The sequence below is a fragment of the Aspergillus foveolatus genome (assembly GCF_047715535.1).
Source record: "Aspergillus foveolatus strain CBS 279.81 unplaced genomic scaffold BDW70scaffold_106, whole genome shotgun sequence".
NCBI lineage: Eukaryota > Fungi > Ascomycota > Eurotiomycetes > Eurotiales > Aspergillaceae > Aspergillus > Aspergillus foveolatus.
The window spans coordinates 900-21052 of record NW_027396170.1 but is presented as its reverse complement, the minus strand read 5'-3'; the positions used below and the strand labels follow the sequence as shown (position 1 = coordinate 21052).

The window sequence follows — 20153 nt, the reverse complement described above, 5'->3', positions numbered from 1 at the left end:
GTATCATTCCAGATTGGTTGTTCACTGGGTGATAGGAAATGGGATGACTGGGAAGCTATACCTTCCAAAGCAGAGCAGCAGATCTCGATGTCATGTCTCACTGAACCTCAACTTGCAAGTCTGCCCCAATGGCCTCGAAGAGATGATTTGGTCATCAATATCCATGCACCCATGCATATCCTTCGCCACCGTCGTCCGAAAGCGCGAGTACACCTCGCGCAGGAGGATCTTCATCTCCACCAGCGCCAGACTGCACGATTTGCCCGATCATCAGTAACGCAACCCAGATCACAATACATAATGCGAGATGCATGATTCAAGGGGAAGAAGGGAGGACTTACTTCCGCCCCGTACAACCCCTGCCACCGGTCGAAAAGGCAAAAAACAACCGGTTACGCTCAAGCGCTCCGTTCTCGACCATCCATCTATCCGGATTGAACATGTCGGGCTCCGGGAAGACATTCTCGTCCAGTCTGTGCACCGTGTACGGCTGGCAACTGACGATCGTCTTCTCCGGGACAGAGTGCCCGTCGATTGACCGTCCTCCGGTCGGTACGTACCGCGGAAACGACATGGGGATAGGCGGCGCACACCGCAAACCCTCTTTAACGACCGCATCCAAGTACGGTAGCTTATCCAACGGGATGTCTGGGCTGGCAGTTCTCAATTCCTCGCATAGTCGCTCCTGAAAACGGATGTTATGCGGCTGGGACAACTCCCACATCAGAAAGCATAGCCCGTCTCCCGTTGTGTCGATACCAGCCGCCATATGATCTTTGCATTCTGCCGCGACTTGTGTACGATTGAGTGGGGAGTCTTTGCGAGTTAGTTTATCGACAAGGGTGTGCTGGCTGGGTCGCTGCTGAGAGCACATTTCCAGCACGTACTCATTTGTCTTGGGTGAGCGGCGCGGGATCAGGCAGGGTGGGAAATATGCGGACATAGTGGGGAGGTAGTAATGCAAGAGGTTCTCTACGTTTGTTAGTCAACAGCTGCGACACAGACTACCTAGTAAGGACAGCGAACTCTGCAAACTCTGATGATAAGTGAGCTCCTCCATGATTTTGAAGTCGTTCTCTGAGTCGAGCGAGCGAAGACCCCCTGGACTGAACATGAAGTTCGTGACGCCGTCGAGTGCGTAGCAATGGAGCCATACCTGCAGGAGCAATCAGCAAACGGCGCGTCAGTTCTGCGAAGGGAAACATACGTAGACATCCACGCTCTCCGCCAACGCAGCACATTTGGATACGAACGCCCTCGCGCGGTCCGTGATGGCGGAGACATGCTCCTCGCGCAGAATATTGGTCATGGCGTAACGATCCGCCAATTCGCGTTTGCGCTGGCTGTGCTGGATTTTGGTGGTTAGCAAATCAAGTTGGAATACGCCCGACAGGCAGAACTCACACTGTGCTTGTCAAGAGTCGAAAACATCGTCCTAGTCGGGTCAGCCACTCTCGATTACATATTAGCTTTTCGCTTCGTCATACTTGATCCCGAACTGACGGAACAAGTCATACAACTCCGTCTTGTCGTAGCCGCTCCCACCGGACGCATAAATCTCTTTGATCGCCTCCAAACTCGCGAACGAAACTTCATTTGGTGCTAGTCGAACCGTAGTGCCATATTTTTTGTGCAGATCGTGGATGTAAAGCCGTCTATTTGAAGTGATTTCATGGTATTTGAGTACCCAGCTTGTGAACGTGGTATACCATGGTCCTGGGAGCTTTGCGATAGGTGAGCAAAGTCGCCGGATGAACAAGACGGCCACAATAAAGCTAGCTGCTAGATAGAAAGTCAACATTCTGATTGTTGCTGCATATTGTAGTCTCTCATGGTGAATCAGTGTTGAGTTATATAGCGTGATTGGCACGACCAGCGCGATAAGCAATTCAGTCTCCGAACCCTGTACTGTCCCAGAAGGGAAGGTACAAGAGACAAGAATTGGAGTAAGAGCATGGCCCAATGACTTTGAAGCTTTTTTTTGCAGTCTGGTGTTCCATTGTGCGGGGAAACTGATAAGAGACTCGGAAGATGTGGAGGTTGGGTTGAGATGGAGATAAAATGTCGATGACTGACTGAATCATGTGCTCACAAACTCAAACCTCTCTCACGACCCCAACCACAGTCGAATATGACAAAACGCCTCTCAACCAGACTCTCCCTGCGATGGCCACCAGAGCCCCCGTTTGAAAACACGGACACCCTTGTCCTCTCCGTGGGAAACTGGTACGTCGACCTTCGCGTTGACCGCAGAACCGCAACAATCGACTGGGCAATTGCGGGGGAAAGACTCCAGAATGCAAATTCAAGTACGAAACCTCCCATTGATGAGATATCTGAACTTAGGGCATACAGATGAGGTTCTCTTCACGCACGAACTTGATTCACGAAGTGCCTTTGGTGTTGCCGACTGTGGGACATTTTCAGCGCTCCCGAACGGTGACGACCTGGAGGTCGGGGTCATGCCGCGACCCGATCTACCCGGCGCACCGGTGAAGGAGTATGAGGAGGTATGGAGGGAGCTACCGTTCGTGCGAATGGAAGGACATGAGAACGTGTCTTTTGTGCTTGAGAGCACGACGGGAGGGACGCAATTGAAGGAAGGCGAGGAGAAAGAGGTTACTCGAACCTTCATCGGCGCGATTTGGGGATCATATATTGCACTTCGACAGACACAGGTTCTTGCGCGACCCATTGGAGAAACTAAGACCGTGATCAAGAGTGGTGCAGAAGTCAGTGCAAAAAGGGAGGAGTTTGTTGAAGGGCAAGGGTTCGTTGTGAGGTACTCGCTCGGTCCGGAGGCAGATGAATTGCCCACCCACTCGGAAATACAGCTTCCAGCGTCGGATGGCTCTCTTGAGAGACTAGTGGTTGGTGGGCAGGAGTATGTGGTTCGCTCGTGGGAGAAATCATAAGGGTCGACCCATGGGCCAATTCGCGGCTTTATTCTGACCGCCGAACTGGTTTTCTTAAACTCTTTTGAAACATCTTGCATGGGCTGCTAAAGCTCAGTCTTCACCCTCAAGGGAAAGGCGCCATGGTCAAAAGAGTGATTGAACAGTCTTATTAGGCTTAGGCCGGAATGGGTATCGTTCAATCCGCAGAGATCCGTATCCTAGGGGTTAGTGACAGATATCGAGCATATCCGTAACATAATGGCCAGTATGATTTGTGCACATTTATTCACATTCACTGAATCACCTAGGAACAAGACGGTGAGGTAATACTAGGCTTGCAGTGAAGCTATGGCAGTGCCATAAAACAACGGACTGTGTAGCTACGGACGATCCTACGTGTCCAGATCAAACACCACAACAGACCCTAGGCAGCCGCAAATCCTATCGCGTGGTGTAGACTGTGGATCAAACATCGTACGTGGACTGTTCCTATATCTACATTGCTCTATTAGTGCAGGGGCGTAGTGTGGCGAGGTAAGGATCCGGCCTGAATCCGGGGTGGTGTGTTTGGATCAGACCACTCGGGATTCGGCCGGGCCAGACACCGCAGCAAGTACATATATCCGGGACGAAAATTCCGGGCCAGGAACGCGATGTACCTCAAAGAGCCTCATGGTCCGCATCAACATGGCGAATGTAACCGTTCCTTCTGGCTCGATGTCATACCCTGAGCTCGTTCAGGTTGCCAAACAAGACTCCAGCCTTTCATGGCCGGAGCAGTTGTGGTGGGCGCACTATACCTTCTGGAACAACGATGTCCTTGCGACTGGTAAGTCGGTACATTTAGTAGAGGCGTTGGCTTATAAGCGACAGGGGTAATGACCTTCCTCGCCCACGAACTCATCTACTTCGGCCGCTGCATTCCCTGGATCGTCGCCGACGCTCTTCCCAGTGTCTTTCGTCGTTTCAAAATCCAAGACCACAAGACCCCGTCATTCAGCGACCAATGGACATGTGTCAAGTACATCCTCGCCATCCACTTTATCGTCGAGCTGCCGTTGATCGTCCTCTTCCATCCGATGATGGAAGTCTGCCATGTCCAATATACACTTCCCTTCCCAAAATTGTCTCTCTTCGCTGCGCAGGTGGCCCTCTTTTTCATCGTCGAAGACACATACCACTATTGGCTGCATCGGGCCATGCATTGGGGCCCGCTGTACCGTTCCATCCACCGCATTCACCACCAATACGCCGCACCATTCGGGCTGACGGCTGAGTACGCCAGTCCAGCAGAGACATTCCTGCTAGGATTGGGTACCATCTGCCCGCCGCTTATTCTTGGATCCATCACTGGAGATGTACATCTGATAACCGTTTTGGGATGGATGGCGCTGCGTCAACTGCAGGCCATCGACGCGCATTCAGGCTATGACTTCCCTTGGAGCTTGCGACGGATTATCCCTTTTTGGGGCGGCGCGGATTGGCACGATGACCACCACCGATACTTTTGGGGGAACTATTCCAGTTCTTTTACGCATTGGGACAGTGAGTATTGGCCCATTCTCTGTTTGAATTGCGCTAACTCATGCAGTCTTGATGGGTACTGTCGCTGGACCGAGAGGAAAGGCAATGGGACATAATAAGCGGCATTGACGAGAATATTGGTTTGGTAAAAAGTCTTGGGTCTGCCTGGTGTATGTTCCTGATAGCACGTATATAGTAATGTTAATATGGGTAATCAAGCAAGATACGTGATGAGCAAAATCGGGATGACGTACTTTTAGGACCTCTAAGCGGATGGCTGGCGGCAAGTGTGACGACACAGTATATGTAGCAGTTACAAAAACGAGAAAGAAGACAAGGTGCCTTGGAACGGAAGTGTGTGAAGTGGCTGTACCGGTACCTGATCCACGAGCAAAACTGGGTGCCAACCAAGGTACCGGTACTTTCCCCCTGAACCAGGTACTTTGTGCCATACCCCGGCGAAGGATCCCCAGCGCATCGCTCGTGGCTAACACCCACTAACAGACAATCCGGAGATTTAGTGCCACTGCAGCGGGGATCTGAGCTCTCAGGCCCTGAAGGACAGCCTGGACAGCTTGCAGCTTGTGTCGGAACCGGCCGGCGGCCTCGTCATGGCGCCTCTTGATTATACGAGAGGAGATGAGCTGAAGTGTTCCTGACTGAGACAGGTCACATTATCGTGTGCAATGACGCATCACCGACCGGTCGGATTTACCCGGCCTCCGCAGCCTCTTCCTTCCTACGTAAAGTTGCTCTGCTCTGCTCGGGCCTTCTGGTCCCTTTGTTTGCTTGGATGCAGCACACAAAGCGCCTATTCTCTCCTCTTCGCCTCCCTCGTCCTAATGCTATCCTGCGTTTGCTCTGCGTTTGCTATTCACTGTCCGCTCGAATTGCTGGCATATCATGGCCCATTCAATGCGGGTGCTTGTCTATGCTCGCGTTTCTGATATCCCAGGGAACCCTCAAGCTCGCCATATCGCCCTTGGAGACCTCCTTACTGGCAATCTCCTGGGCCGGAGGTTCTACGCCACTCCCCGGCCGCCGGTTTACGACCACGTCCATATTCCAGCGGATTTCGACTCTAGCCAGCCGCTTGAACGGTGGTTTATCTTCGACCTGAATGTTGGAGGAACTCTCTCGCGTAGTGAGGTTACGCGGCTACCTCATCTGGTCTATCTTGCTAGCCGCCAGGGCGATGAATGGTGTGTCAATTCAGCATGGTTTCAGTACACAGAGGGCTAATAAACAATAGGATATTCATTAGACGCGATACTTCCATTGAGAATGCGAAATCCAAAGCAGCGTCGTTTACCTGGGGCGGACGTTCAGAGCAGAAACTCGTTTCCGAATTGAAAAACCAGTCTGGAGGGCACAGCGTCGGCCAAGACACATAACCCGGGCCCGTGGCCGATCCAAACTCCATTTTTGCTCGAGATGCTGTTAGGGGGTCTCGGGTGGTGTGTCTCCCCGGCAGGATGGGCATCTCTCATTGTCTTTATCCTCCTGCCAGTCCCAGACGTCTATGCGCAGGTGCGGAGGACAGATCACGCGATTCTGGATCGCCGGCCGACACCTCGCAATGTATACGGTTGCCTCGTGGCCGCAGACTCCGAAACGTCCCCGAACGTTGTTGCACATTGGTCTCTTCAGCATGTGGTCTCAGACCCCTCTGCAGCGATTTGCGGCTCAACGGTTGGATGCGGCGGCAGATGGAGCGGCCAATGGGGCTGAGTCAGACTTAGCACCGGGTTTTTGGTTGGATTGTCTCAATGTCCGGCTTGGTCAAAGCCGAGGTGGATAAGAAGGTTACTGTACCTAAAACAGTCACTATGTCTTTTCAGCCGTGCGGTGACCTTTTGCCGGACTCGGGTTTCGGCGTCAAGTCGTCGAGAGCTGATATCTGAGATAGATGCCTCAGCACACCTTGGCTGGGCGAGTGGGGGACGATATCAGAATTGCGGAATTTCATTGTAGTCGATGGTCATTTGGCAGGGCCGCGAATCCGAAGTGGGTGTGGCTCAGCGATGGTAACTAATGGACCTCTGCCCAACAAAGAAGTGTTTGTCTGTGCGCGGTCTTCCTATATGCCTAGACTGGCCTGTGGGAGTGCAGATGATTTCCTCGATTTACCGCCGCGGGGCGAATCAGACAGGCGCGGGCCTACGAACAAACGGCTGATTGGGCTCCGAGCTCTGCACAAACAAAAATTGCCCTTATTCGGGTGATCACGAAGACGTCTAGCAGCTTCGCAGCGGTGGCTATTTCCGCGCTAGCGTGGCCCTACTTCGCGCTCAGCTCTGGTCTCCAGGTATCCACGGCTCTGACGGCTCAGTTGGGTGCAACTTTTGGTATATATGAAGCAACGTTCGCTGCGCAGATTGTACAACCATGACAGCTTACCTACATAGCGCGTTAAAATCACAAGCCGATAGCTGGGATCCTGTCTGAAAGAACCTATATGGAGGGGACAGGATATGCACTATGCTCAAAACAGATTGTCGTGCATATTTGGGCAGAATAGCGGCTCATTTTTGGCATAATTCCTTGAACTTGGGTGACGAGATTGGTCGAGTGTCCACGCTCGTCACAGACGCCATCGGCAAATCATACTGTTTGTCGTATTGCCTGCCGCTTTAGCTGCGGAACATCAGCTCCACATGGGTAGCGACCGCTGAGGAGTCATGCTGTGTGTATCTACCCTTGCAATTCGGATCCTTGAGGGTTCGAACTGGTTGGAGATCCATGCTGGTCACTCGGCAGTAATAAGCAAGCTCCTTGACTGCCAATTCAGAAAGCATGCTTGACTCGACCGGTTTGCAAACTCCAGCTTCTTGTTGTCCGGCCGCAAGTCGAAATGGGAAAGCTCCACAAGCCGATACATGCCGATCCGGTGTCTTCGAGTACAAACTCGGAGCGTCATCTCAGACGGCACTAGAGCCTTATGTTCATCTTTTGCAGCTCTCCAATCATCTTGCTATCATGGCACGTAATGTTGCTAGCTCACTAGGACGGGGAGGTGCGTGACAGTGTGGCAGCGGGCAAGGCCCATTGGTACGCTGCAAGTTTACGGCGCGGGCACAAATGATACTGAATGATGATTTTTTACACCCCTGCGGCCAATCCCGCCAGAGCTTGTCGCAGGCAGGTTGCGACACGCGACAACCTAGACGAGCCCTCAGCCGTGCCGAAACCTTAACGGCACCGGGCCCACTGCCACAGCCTTATACTTGTCCCGCTACAGTGGTACAGGTAGCCTCTCTATTCCATTTTCTCACGGAATTCAGTTCACTTAACGGCATACATCCGGCGGCATGAAATAGTATGACTCTCCAATTTTCTCGCATGAATTTCTGGATGAAGCGTAATCACAATGCCACGGTAGTACGAATTCTTGCTGGTTCGAATCACCAATTACCGATTACATGGTTCACCAGCGTGCTTCATATTGATCTCAGATCGCCCTTGATGACCGATCAGCAGATATTTCTATTCCCATGACAGATAAAAACCAACAAGGATGTGGCTGGGGGCTACGTTTCGCGATTGTTTGTTTCTGCGCAATAGCGTAGAGCTTCGCAATGTTGATTAATTAGATTACGACTGTCGCGCTACATACAACACTCGTGCTTCTCACTGGGTCCATGATTGGACAGATATTGATATCAAACAGGGGAGAGGCTTGTTTGAGCCAAAAGTGGCACTCATAATGAACAACGATGAAAGATAAACGTCGCGATACGCGTCACAGAATCAAGATACTTAGTTCGCAGTATACCGTTTCGGCAACCAAAGCTCATACTCCTTCCCAGCACAAGCCTGATCACTCCCGCAAACATCCTCATCATACGCCGCATAAGTATAGAACACCTCTTTCTTTCTCACTAGATCCTCCCCACCCACATTGGCTGGCTCCGACTTGATTGGATATCCCCGGTACGCAACGACACTTCCCGGAAAGCTCGACGCAATCGCCGCCGTATTCGTGAACAAACCCGCAGAAGTATGGTCACTATGATCTCCACTCCCATACGGATGCACATAATCCAACGAATTCAATCTATCCGGCACAAAGGAATCAATAATCTGCCGTAACGTATCAACAAGCTCGCCTTGCGAGTACGTCGTCCCAGACGCATCGACCGTGCGGATCCGCGCAATCGCCCCCTTCCACAACTTCTCTAGGCTTTCCTGCCCCGTCGCGGGGAATCCATTCCCATCCATGCTCCCGTCGGGAATATGCATGAACGCAAGACTCACTTCTGGCTTGGGCCTCAGTGTATACACCGGGATGTCCTTGCCAGCAATCCCCGCGTCGCTCTCGTCCCAGATGCTCTCGACGCCTGCCATTTGCGCGTATGCCGCTAGAAGCCCGGCCTGCCGCAGCGTCCAGTACTCGTATGGCTGGCCTGCGTCGCCTGAGGTTAGGTACACAGTGCGCACGTTGAATCCGGACGAGATGTCATGCTGGATGTCTGGGTTTAAAAAGAGGAGGTCGTCGTCCGGGTGCGAGACTATGTTTAGGGTATTTGCGCTAAAGGCTGGAGTGAGCAGCGTCAGAGCGCCAAGAAGGGTGGGTAGCGGGAGTGGGAATTTCATATTTCGGTATAGACCAATGTCAAGGATGTTATTTTGGATGAAATGGAGGAAACAGTGGACCGTGGAGGAAGCGAGCGACGAGATATGGGGGATTCTTTATAGAGAATGAAACTCGTGCCCATATGCGTGGTCCTGGACAGTGATTTGTTTGTTTACTGCTACGCCGGCCTGAACTGTGCTGGCACATTCTTCAGAACTGCCGCTGCATTCCAAGCCCCCTGTCGTGCTGAGCAGCTATATCACTCGTGATTCAAGCAACACCATATTCCAAAGCCGTATATACACAATCGTCACATTTACTAGAACATATCTGAGAAACAGTGAATGACAGTCAGCCCAAGGATAGTAAAGACTGGGCTGTTATACCATAACGTGCCCTGAGCCTGATAAATACGTCCATTGACAGTCACATGAAGTCGCCCAGCATTATAAGGGATACCGCATCCCTTTCGTAGATTGTGTTGATCAAACTCAACTCTCCTCTACTGGAATGCTACAACCAAGGCCTAAGGCGCGTCCAAGCATGTCAACAGACGTCGGGGACTTTACTAGATTTGAGTAGGATACTGACATTATTGCATTAAATCAGCAGATAAAGGTCGGCTTACATATAAGGAGCGCAGTGTGAATATTCGAGACGAGAATCATTGTTTACGCGGGCCTGGGATGTCTGACTCGTCTAGTCTACATATGTCTGTCTGCGAGCATTGAAGGGAAATCTCGTCATGCTTCTATTGATCTATCAGGAGCTGTGACTGACAGGTACTTCGTCTGGGTTTTGATATAATATTCCATGCCCTTGAGAAACATCCATACAACTGCCATGGTGATGGTAGTAGTCCGTTTTTCTACTGCTGAGCAAGTGGACGAACGCCTTCAAAAGGATGAACAGGATAGTGACCTCAGGATGTGACCAGATCATGAGGAAATATACAGGTTATCAATGCAGTCAGAGTTAGTGAGAATATGCCAAACTCACCAGTCATGTCTGCGGCGGCCAGCGATCAAGCCTGAGTTGCAGGTACATTGGATAAGACGTATTATTCTTCAGGATATGTTGTTTGTCAAAGCCCCATGCCGGCTTCATCGCTGGCGAAAGTTCGAACCCTTGCGTGACCGGGCAACTGAACATGAGATGCACTTTTCCAGCCCCTTCGTCTTCCTTCACGAATTCGACAAGAGGTAAAAGTACCGACGAGATGGTGTATCTGACGAACAAGAGACGCGGCATGCACTGGGCCGCGTACCCGAGAGAAACAAATAGCTTATTGATGTGCTCGAAGTACATTTTGCGATACCCGGCAGAGCCGTCGACCATGCTATCCTCTGCAGCGATCCCAGATAGAATAAACATAAACCCTAAATGAGACGGACGAGAGCTAGCTTACCCGTGCCTTCAACGAGACAATTGTCGTCGGAGAATATATGCGTAAGACAGGGCCAGACAGGACAATCCCTCTTGGGCCTGTAATGCTCATCTAGCGGGCACCAGAAATCAACGGGAAGAGTCACATTGTACAGTTTGATCGCGTGTAGGTGAGTGGTGATGCGTAACAACTTGCAAGAGAAGGGATCCTCCTCAGGGGTGAACCAATCGAGGACGTAGGGATTGCTGACGCCTATGACTCGCATGCTGAAGTTCTCGATGGTGGTAGGCAAGCCGCCCAGACATTCAGCTATGACTATATCTTGTTAACAGTCATATCCTGCACCCATTACGACCTGAATATTACCATTGCGTCGCCTTAGCACGGGAGCCTGACGGCCGGTAATTTTAAATGCATCCGAGTCCAGCGCTAGGGAAGCCAGATTCGCACAGGATTGGGCAATATGGAACGGTGTCGCTTCCCAAATACGTTGAAACACCTGCCCGTGTTCGCTGTAGTGAAAAGCGATTTCAGCCACACAATGGACAGTAGGGAAAGTGACCAAGTCAGCCGCAGTCGACGGGTTCGCCATGGATGCCGGTCGTGGTGCGCCTGTGTAGCTATACGCCAAAGCAATGTCAAGCTCGATCTTGTACCAAGACTCCCAGAGCCGCAAGATTTGGAAGAGTCCAGCTACTGCTTTTCTGAAACCCGCATCACTTGAATTCTGCGCAGGGTCCTGGGCTCGCGATGCGGTCTCGCCCGGGTCGCTGGGAAACTGGGTAGCCTGGTGATGAAAGACTAGCTTGCGAACCATGGATCTTCGTCTCACATTATTGAGACCTTCAACGAAGTGTTTGAATCTGGCTACCGAGAAAGCGCGAGGTGGTGTAGGGGCCTCGTTGTATACTTGAATCATGTTGTAGATCAGAGGCTCGAGCAGCTTCTGCCATCGGCGGCATACAAGGACATAATTGCAAAGCGATCTACCGTCTTCTCGAATGTATCCGAAAATGTGGAGTAGTAAGTCAGGGGTAAGGGTGCTAATATGGTCGTTGCTGACGCCTAGTTCTATATGTTGGAGCAACGATTGCGGCGGAGGCAGGTTAAGATGATCCATTATGTAAGAATGCGATAGATAGGGGAGGAAGAAGAGAGTGAGAAGGAATTATCTTGCTCGATAGAGTGCAAGTAAAGCGAAGGAAGGTGCATTCAGCATCGACATTGATCTCGCACTTGCCTCATTCCTGTCTAGCACAAATTGGACTTGATGAGCGTAAGTCTCACTCAACGGCTAATCATTGAGGGATTAGGATGATGAAGCTTGTACTGGATGTGCTCATGTATATGTATAAGGAAACTAACTCTTCAGTGTTGCATTGATTCTTGGAATCTCAGCCACTGTTGGCTTACTATGACCCCATCGAGGACATCGTAGATGCAGAGATGCTCAAGACATCGGTGCCATATCTGCAACTGACACTGTCGACTCTGCAGTCCGCAGTTCTGCTATAGCCTTTGCAGTAAATCTCCCCAGATACCGCAAGCTCCCACTATTCAGTATCTGCACTATACCAATATCAACCCCGATTTTCCGTTGGAACCAGTTGCGCATCTTGATGGCGAGCAGGGAGTCCACTCCTAGGGATGGCAGTGGAACATCCAGATCCAAGTTGGACCGATCACGCAGCATATAGCTGAAGAGAGTCTTACCGATCTCTGTACTCAGGAGGTCAATCGACTCGGGTTTATCAAGGATCTCAGGCTCCACCTTGAGTTGCTCAAGAAAGCACTCGAGAATCCGGTTATCGGCAGTATCAGTGGGCTTTTCAGATGCACCTTTGGCAGCCGACTGGTTCAGGTTGTGATAGAGGGCCATGCGCGGATCCCGCCTCCAGGACGTTCGATTGTTGGGAGAATCTAGCGGCGCTGTACTGCGCAGACCGATGAGCAACTGACTTTCATTGACATATGTTGGCTGTGCAGGTCTGTTCCTTGTTGTCGTTCTGACCGGTGAGGATTTGTTAATCGCTAATTGAACTGCATCATGGAGGTCGCGTTCTTGAAGAGTATACGTCGACGTAGCGATGAAGTGGTCGATGGCATGTGTTCGCTCGCTAACATATCCCACATCTTCCATAACACCAATATTGATTGCAAAACAAGGCAAGCCAAGTGAGTGTCGGTACTGCACAAACGCATCGAGGAAGGCGTTTCCGGCTGCGTAGTTGGCATACCCGGTTTGCCCAATGAGGCCGGACAATGAGCTGAAGAGAAGGAAATAGTCCGTCTTGCGGCGGTATTTGAGCAGGGTGTTGTGCAGGTTCCAGGTTCCTTGACACTTTGGTGCAAATGCGGCTTGCCATTGAGCGAAGGACATGGTGGCAAAAGACGTCACTTCGAGCGCCATAGAAGCTTGCATTACGCCAGCGATGGGGATGTTCTCATCGAGGCCTTTGATGAGCGTCTCAACATCTTCAGGGTTACTGATATCGCCTGAGACAAGGTCGAGGCGGCAGCCTTGAGCGCGAAGCTCCAAGACGAAGTCATCGTTCTCTTTACTGGCTGCCGAGGGTGAAAAGAAAACAAAATGGCGTGCACCATGAGAAGCCATCCATGAGCTGATCGAGCGACCAAGCCCACCCAATCCGCCAACAATCAAGTGTATGGCGTCGTTACGGAAGGACGGTTCTCTGCGGCTGAAGCAAACTGGCAGCGAAGACGGCTCTTCAGGCATGATGATAGCGACTTTTCCAATCTTACCATCTCCCATAGACCTGAATGCATCTTGTGCCTTTTCAGCCGGGAACACCTGTAGCTGTAGCGGAGTCAGTTCGCCCAAGGCGTAATGGTGCATGCACCGACGAAGCAATCTAGCATCCATTAGCAGACGACATGAATTCCCGAAGATCAAAATCCTCACCCTTGGATTGTCTCCGGTCGTTTTGCAGCAACTTGAGACAGATTGACCGCACAGAAGGAACGGTTTCCTTCAAAGGCTTCCATGGGTAGCTGCTTGTTGAACTCGCTTTGTGGCAAGTCCACCAGGATGCCAAATTCGGCGACGCATTGCCACGAGGCGTGGAATAGATTGTCAGAAAGAGTATTTAGTACGACATCAACTCCAAGGCCTGCAGTAGGAACCATGAGATCACGAACAAAGGTGCTATCCCTGGAGGAAAAGATATGCTCTTTGGGTATACCCAGCTGTAGCAGGTAATCTTCATCCCTGCTTTTCGTCACAGTGCAATAGAACTAGATCGTCAGTAAGCCCAACATGGCAATCCAAGGGAACTTACCTTGGCTCCAATCATGTGACAAATTTGGATAGCAGCTGTTCCGATCTCACCGCAGGCATGATGAATGAGGACAGACTAATAGTTTGGATTAGCACAGTTTGACGCGCGAAGGAGAGGCGAAGAAGGACATACATCACCATATTTCAAGCGGGCTACATCGATCAGCGCGTAAAATGCCGTCGCGAAGGCGAAGGGCATCGTAGCTGCCTCAGTCAAGCTCAAATTACGAGCCATGCGCGCACAGAGCCTCTCGCTCGTGACAAATTTCGTCGCCATGACTCCAGAGTTAGGTGACAGCACCATGACTCGATCACCGACGCGCAGGTCCTTGACTCCAGGTCCAACACGCTGAACCGTCCCAGCACATTCACTACCCAGAGCAGCATCAAGGGTGCCATTGACTACCAGGAGATCCTTCAAATTCATGCCAACAGCCCGCGTCTCCACCAGGACCCAGTCCTCAACAGGTGCAGGCATCTCCAGTGACATGCGTTCCCAGGTGAGAGTTTCAGTATTCCCAGGGCTGGTTCGAAGCACCACTGCCGCTTGATCAGAGTCCGCCCTATCCAAAAGCTCCTCAGTAATAATTGCCGGATAATATTTACCAACCATCAGGGTGCCGTACGTGTGGGTGTATTCCAAGACGGGATCGAGCGAGGAGTTGGTTTCAAGACGTAGAACACGTTCGGTCACCTCAGCAATGGCGTCAAGTGCCTTTACATCCAAGATATCCACCTCCAGCGTAGCCACTGTAAGTCCAAGCTCCCTGCGAGCAGTTCTCAAGAGCCCAAGTGTCGCCGCGTACCGTGGGTCTGAACATGCCACTTGAGATGTTCTAGTCACCCACAACATTGTCCTTTTGTCAAGAGATGTGATCAGATCCCGCACATTCAGGTATTCCGTTTCGTTTATTGCGTGTAGTTGTGGTCCGTCCAGTTCCAGTAATGATATAACCATCTGATTGTTGGGCAGTTCCCCTCCAAGATGACGGGTATCAGTTACGAAATCCCGAGTATGGAGGTAGGCGAGGACAGAATTCAGGTACTCAGAACCAGGTTTACAAAGGACCGTAACTTGTCTGTTCCTCTCGCCCCGAAGTTCCGGCAAGGATGAAACAATATGAGCATTCATATGGCCATCATGAACAACGACGTCGGCCCCAGACAGCCCAGCAGCGCGGAGTTCTGCATCCCATCGTTTCGGCGACACGTATGGCTCCCATGGACGATCATCATTGCTGAGCCACCAGCCAGGGAGCGTGCCCATGATATAGTTTACCCATTTGGTGGTGGGTGCAAGTTCTTGTAAGAAGAGTTTCCCGCCGGGTTTTAGCAAGGCTTTCACATTAACAAGCGTTTGCTGAAGGTTTGGAGTGGCGTGAAGCACATTAGACGCGATAACCAAATCATAAGACGCATCGAACCCCTGCGCAGCTATGTCGGTTGAGATGTCTAGTGCCCGGTAGTCGACACCTTTGTATGCACGGAAGCGCTCTTGGGCGCTCTCGAAGAATCCAGATGAGATATCAGTGTATGTATAGCTGTGATAGAGTCGTTCTCCGTGAGGAGTATGCATCGCTGGCAAAATTGTAGCAGTTATCCCACCGGTCCCTGCTCCGATTTCCAATACCCGCATACAGGGTCGGTTGTGCGCGAGCACGCGGAAGAAATCAGCAAAGTCGCAGAGATTGAACCCATAGATTTCTGATAGCACGTCATCCTTCATTAGTATACTCAAGGGATCAACCTGACCTGCAAAGAGGGTGGTAGTTTCATGGTATATGCGCATAATGGCAGTGGCCACATGTTGCAACGGGGTCATGCGCGCATTCTGATAAAGCTCTTTAATATGCTTCTCCCGGTCTTTAGAGGACATTGATGCAATGGCCTGGCATGACTGGACATGGTCATAGTTGCCTTGTTCGGCACGCTGCCGTTGCAGACTCAGCCATTCGCTATATCTTGCAAAATGCGCTAGTGCCTTGCTGCTGCGAGTTTGCTGTTCACTTTCAATGATGCAAGCCAAGGCAAGTTCCTCAACCAGAAATAGATTCTCCAGCATTGGTTTATTGCAATGCGGTCGTATAAGACTAGCCACGTCTGCCTTGTCAATGTCTGGCTGCCAAACCAGTCGCGCCCCAGCATGGGGATCAAGGCCACGGTCATAGCGATTGTCCGTTGGCGTGAGTCGGATATTACGCATGGAAAACACAAGGCTATCACCGCAAAATCCTGCAGCGTCACCGGAGAAGGTTCGGTTCTGGGTGGCTGTGATAATGGACTGGGCACTAATAGAACCGGTCGATGCTGTAACGTAGACCTCTTCGATATATGTGGGTACAAATAAATGATCGAAATTTCGGCCCTTGGCCTTGGCAACCATGAGCAGTTGGAAGATAGAGCTGGTCGTGCATGGATGAACAATGTAGGGGCTTTCCTGTCTCTCGTGCCTCTCCGTGATCTCAGCCGTTGCTTCTGGGGCTGTGACGTTAACCGCAATTCGATTTAGAGCGCGAAATCGGGGCCCATAGCTGATCCTCATCCTTTCCATTGCACGGATGAAGGCCTCTGGCTTTACTTTCCTGTGCCCTGGGCACAGCTGTTTGATATTAGAAGGGAAGTCGTAGCCTCCTCGAGCTTGTCCCGTGCAGAGCTTTGTCCACTTGCCTTCGAACTGGCTCGTGACTGTGAAGTCGTACCATTCGGTACCTTGTATAGGTCGAAACTGTGTCAAGACTTCAGTGGGGTGCTTTCCATCTAATGTAATGTCATCAAGGAAAGATACGCGCCGTAACGAAACAACAGAGTTCCCTGTCAGCTGACGAATAGCTTCGCCTGCAATTGAGATATAAGATGACCTCGGTAAGACAGTCTTCCCGTCAATAACATGGTCTCGAAGCCATGGGACACTGTCAAGGTGAATTAGAGACCGCCAGAGAGGCTCCATCTCGTTGCCGTCTGGAATCTGAGACCCAAGTATATCGTGATGAGGATGTTGACGGAATCGCCAATTTCGTGAGACTCGTGATTCAGACCAGAAGCGGTTATCGTATTGCCACTGGTACGGCGGCAGGTCTGTTAAAACCCTGCCAGTAATTAGGCCGGACAGGTCAATTTCAGTAAACTGAAACAGCCGTCCTGCGGTGCGGAGGATAGAAGTATATGCACTGGTTCCCCGTACCAAGGTCGGAATGTAGGGAGTCGACGGCGCAATATCGCGCAGAGGGCCAGATAGAGCTGAATGTGGCCCAATCTCGAGAAAAACTGGGTTAGACAGGTCCGCAATGGTGTCCCTAACGGCCGAATAGAACAGCACAGGAGAGGCGAGGTTGCGACACCAGTACTCAGTGTCAAGGTCGCCTGCATGTTCGACGCCTTTTCCTGTCACAGAGGAGACAAATGCTGTGGATAGAGGCTGTTGTTTCACCTTCAACGCTACAAGTCGGTCTAGGTACTCGTCCTTCACTATGTTCATGTGCTCTATAAAGTGTTAGCTTATACCCAAAAATGTATATAGAAACTGACCGGAATGGTACGCGCAATTCACTTCCAACCGCTTAGTCGAGACCTCGGGATAGGTGCTCTGTAGTTTTTTAACTACATCATCCAAGGCGGCTGAGTCTCCACTTAGAGTAATGTTCCTTGGACTATTCTCACATGCGACTGTAACTTGATCAGTCAATAACGGAGAGACCTCCTCTCGGCTCAAGCTAATAGCAATCATGCCTCCAGATCCTTCCACTCTCTCTGCTATATTGCCCCGGTGATATGCTATAGTCATTGCTTCGGCAGCAGTCAGTGCACCCGCAGCATATGCGGCCGCAATCTCGCCAGCTGAGTGGCCAACCACGGCAGAGGGCTTGACGTTCATGGATTTGAGCACATTGATAAGAGCGATTTGGATGGCTGTGCAGCAAGGTTGAGAGAACTTGGCTTGAGATAGTCTTGAAGATGGTTCCGGTCGAAGTAGCTCGTCTGATGGTGATTAGCATCCAAATGGCATCTCATAGAAGGAAGCTCACCATGAAGAGTCCACGATCTACCGGCATCAATGAGATCTAACACTTCGTCCAAATTCCGTATTGTATCTCTGGCAATGACATTACCGGTAACGAATTCCAAGCCCATTTCAGGATACTGCGCTCCCTGGCCAGGGAAGACCCAGACAAGGTCTGTGGGACCTGCCTTTCGCACGGGTGAAACGTCCCAGGAGTCCACGCAGCCCACAGCAAATGCTCGATTCGAGAGTAGACGGCGTCGGCATGCTAAAGTGTAGCTAGTATCCGCAACCTTAGAAGGGTTTTTGGCTAGAAAATCCAAACTGAATGAGATGTTGCGCTTCACCGTTTCTGGGTGGGTTCCTGAAAAGACTAGCAGCTGGGGAGTGCAGCCGCTGGGGGCTTCATTCACAGACGTTCCCAGAAAAGACCTGGCGGACTCTAGGAGGACCTGATAGCAGATTAGTTGGAAGCCTTTTAATGCCATCAATACACCCACATGTCCATTAGCTCCCCCGATTCCGAATCCGTTGAGTCCAACACGCTCCGCTTTGTCTTTCGGCCATGGCTCGCATTCCACGGGAACACGAAGGCAGGCAGGTCCAAACGGAACTATATTATATTAGCAAGTATTTTCAAATCAGCAAGAGAAATTTACTCTTCGGATTAGGTTTTGAAAAATTGATGTTCGGGGGGATCGTTTGGTTCTCCAAGGCCAATGTCATCTTGATGATGCTGGTTAGGGCTGATGCTCCCTCGCTATGCCCAAGGTTAGGTTTTACCTGAAGTGGTTAGCCAGAATGTAGCCTCAAGCGCGTATTCCTCTTACTGATCCTATTAGAACTCCTCCAATATCACCGAACACGTTCGCCACGGCCCTTCCTTCCTGGACGTCACCCACCTTCGTCCCAGTCCCGTGACACTCGACCATGGCCGTTTGCGAGAGGTCTGAAATACCAGCCAGCTGGTGAGAACGGCGGATGAGAAGCTCATGGCTCTCCGGGCTGGGTATGAATACAGGAGATCTCGGTCCATCCGAATTAATGCAGACAGAGCGAATGACAGATCGGATCGGATCGCCGTCGCGGAGCGCGTGGGAGAGACGCTTGATGTGGATGGCGTTAACGGCTTCACCACGCGCATAGCCATCAGCTTGTGCATCGAAAGATCGACAGTCTCCAGTTGGCGACATCACACCGAGTTCAGACATAGTTGTTGTCATGCGTGGTGAGAGGATGAGATTACAGCCGCCAACGACAGCGGATGAGCACTCCCCTGTATATAGCGCCTGGCAGGCCGCATGCAAGGCCATCATTGAAGAAGAGCAAGCAGTCCGGATAGTCATGCTTGGGCCGGTGAGTCCAAGCTCCTTTGATAGTCGGTTCGAGAGCGCAAAGTCGCTATAGCCCGCGACACAGTGCATTCCTAGCCCTTGTGGATCTCTGGTTTGAATATCCATCCAGTCCTCGCCAAGTGCACCTATATATAGACCAATGTCTCTGCCTCTGTAAGCAGCGGTGCCGCTACTCTCTAGGCACTCATAAACTACCTCCATCAGCAACCGCTGCTGAGGGTCAAGAAGGAGCAGTTCCTTTGGCGGAATTGACCAGAAAGAGCTGTCAAAAGCCGCCAGGTCGACGTCAAGGAAGTGCCCGTACTCTGTACAGACATGACCAAGCTTTCCCTTTGGACCATGGAAAGCAGCCACATTGTAACGGTCCGCAGGCACTCGGCAACGACCGCTCCTTTTGTTGATCAGGAACTCCCAGAACTGCTGGGGCGTGCGAATAGAGCCTGGCAGACGCAGCCCGAGGCCGATTATGACAATCGGGTCGTCAGCCCAGGAGGTTGATGCAGTACGGCCAGTTTGAGGGGTGGTTTCAGACATGATAATGTTTAATTGCAGTAGCAGGATACGCGGAGGACAATGAAAGATAAATTAAAGGCAAGAAGCTTCTGATGAACATTCATGAAAGCGCAGCTAGGCGTCCTTATATGCTATTGCAATCCGAGCAGCTCCGAGAGCATTCAATACCAGCCAAGCTGATCTTCATCATGATTGTGCTAGCCTACTGACGACTGTATACATCCGCACGGGACCTGAGCTCAGTGCCTTGATTTCCTGGTAAAATCCCAAAGGGGAAAGCAGTATTACGCAGGACAATAACTAAAATCAATAGAATAGGTCGCCAGGACGCTCGGGAATCGATACGGCTGGATCGAAAACGTGCGCGGCTGCAAGGATCCCGCGTAGCATGGCTGCTTGATTCATAGTGCGTGCGATAGAAAGTACGAAAGCTTACACCTAAATTTAATGTCAGTCAGGCACCAGCGAAGAACCATTCTGTTCCTGATAAGGAGATGCCCATACCAAGCCGCACTTCCTAGAATACATCAAGCCATGCATGCACCGATAATCCATGCACTGACAATCTACCAAGAACGCAGATCGATCAGAGGACGGTTAGTCGCC

General features: G+C 51.1%; 7 protein-coding genes across 7 annotated transcripts; 3 read left to right on the top strand and 4 right to left on the bottom strand.

The window, feature by feature from the left end:
* Positions 1-90: 90 nt before the first annotated feature.
* BDW70DRAFT_165899 (cytochrome P450) lies at positions 91-2194 on the bottom strand (the record flags this gene model as incomplete). The annotated part of the gene is made up of 6 exons (XM_073741858.1): positions 1488-2194; positions 1405-1435; positions 1208-1348; positions 1027-1156; positions 342-972; positions 91-250 (listed from the first exon to the last, which is right to left on the bottom strand). The coding sequence occupies exons 1-6, from the start codon at positions 1799-1801 to the stop codon at positions 91-93; spliced, it is 1407 nt and encodes a 468-aa protein (XP_073591348.1). The 5' UTR covers positions 1802-2194.
* On the top strand, positions 1946-3539 carry BDW70DRAFT_10577 (uncharacterized protein). Its single transcript, XM_073734399.1, has 2 exons — positions 1946-2309; positions 2356-3539. Exons 1-2 carry the CDS (start codon positions 2132-2134, stop codon positions 2913-2915), a joined length of 738 nt encoding a protein of 245 aa, XP_073591347.1. The 5' UTR covers positions 1946-2131; the 3' UTR covers positions 2916-3539.
* On the top strand, positions 3529-4661 carry BDW70DRAFT_144739 (sterol desaturase family protein). Its single transcript, XM_073738306.1, has 3 exons — positions 3529-3726; positions 3771-4442; positions 4489-4661. The coding sequence occupies exons 1-3, from the start codon at positions 3570-3572 to the stop codon at positions 4548-4550; spliced, it is 891 nt and encodes a 296-aa protein (XP_073591346.1). The 5' UTR covers positions 3529-3569; the 3' UTR covers positions 4551-4661.
* A 663-nt stretch (positions 4662-5324) lies between these two features.
* BDW70DRAFT_154100 (uncharacterized protein) lies at positions 5325-5815 on the top strand (the record flags this gene model as incomplete). Its single annotated transcript, XM_073739768.1, has 2 exons — positions 5325-5623; positions 5674-5815. 2 exons carry the CDS (start codon positions 5325-5327, stop codon positions 5813-5815), a joined length of 441 nt encoding a protein of 146 aa, XP_073591345.1.
* A 2143-nt stretch (positions 5816-7958) lies between these two features.
* BDW70DRAFT_10449 (uncharacterized protein) lies at positions 7959-9348 on the bottom strand. Its single transcript, XM_073734368.1, has one exon. The coding sequence runs from the start codon at positions 9015-9017 to the stop codon at positions 8181-8183; it is 837 nt and encodes a 278-aa protein (XP_073591344.1). The 5' UTR covers positions 9018-9348; the 3' UTR covers positions 7959-8180.
* A 1028-nt stretch (positions 9349-10376) lies between these two features.
* BDW70DRAFT_165897 (F-box protein) lies at positions 10377-11656 on the bottom strand (the record flags this gene model as incomplete). Its single annotated transcript, XM_073741857.1, has 2 exons — positions 10751-11656; positions 10377-10699 (listed from the first exon to the last, which is right to left on the bottom strand). Exons 1-2 carry the CDS (start codon positions 11502-11504, stop codon positions 10377-10379), a joined length of 1077 nt encoding a protein of 358 aa, XP_073591343.1. The 5' UTR covers positions 11505-11656.
* A 56-nt stretch (positions 11657-11712) lies between these two features.
* On the bottom strand, positions 11713-19568 carry BDW70DRAFT_165895 (type I polyketide synthase; the record flags this gene model as incomplete). Its single annotated transcript, XM_073741856.1, has 9 exons — positions 11713-13257; positions 13308-13639; positions 13684-13758; positions 13816-17162; positions 17208-17657; positions 17705-18131; positions 18180-18292; positions 18339-18462; positions 18510-19568. The coding sequence occupies 9 exons, from the start codon at positions 19566-19568 to the stop codon at positions 11835-11837; spliced, it is 7350 nt and encodes a 2449-aa protein (XP_073591342.1). The 3' UTR covers positions 11713-11834.
* Positions 19569-20153: the final 585 nt, after the last annotated feature.

What these genes read in the sequence shown, in the direction of transcription:
- BDW70DRAFT_10449 (XM_073734368.1), bottom strand. Translation starts at nt 9,017, where the DNA reads ATGAAATTCCCACTCCCGCTACCCACCCTTCTTGGCGCTCTGACGCTG.
- BDW70DRAFT_144739 (XM_073738306.1), top strand. Translation starts at nt 3,570, where the DNA reads ATGGTCCGCATCAACATGGCGAATGTAACCGTTCCTTCTGGCTCGATG. An exon ending in CAACGATGTCCTTGCGACTG is followed by an intron (nt 3,727 to 3,770) that starts GTAAGTCGGTAC and finishes TATAAGCGACAG; the next exon opens with GGGTAATGACCTTCCTCGCC. An exon ending in TTCTTTTACGCATTGGGACA is followed by an intron (nt 4,443 to 4,488) that starts GTGAGTATTGGC and finishes TAACTCATGCAG; the next exon opens with TCTTGATGGGTACTGTCGCT.
- BDW70DRAFT_10577 (XM_073734399.1), top strand. Translation starts at nt 2,132, where the DNA reads ATGACAAAACGCCTCTCAACCAGACTCTCCCTGCGATGGCCACCAGAG. An exon ending in ACTCCAGAATGCAAATTCAA is followed by an intron (nt 2,310 to 2,355) that starts GTACGAAACCTC and finishes TAGGGCATACAG; the next exon opens with ATGAGGTTCTCTTCACGCAC.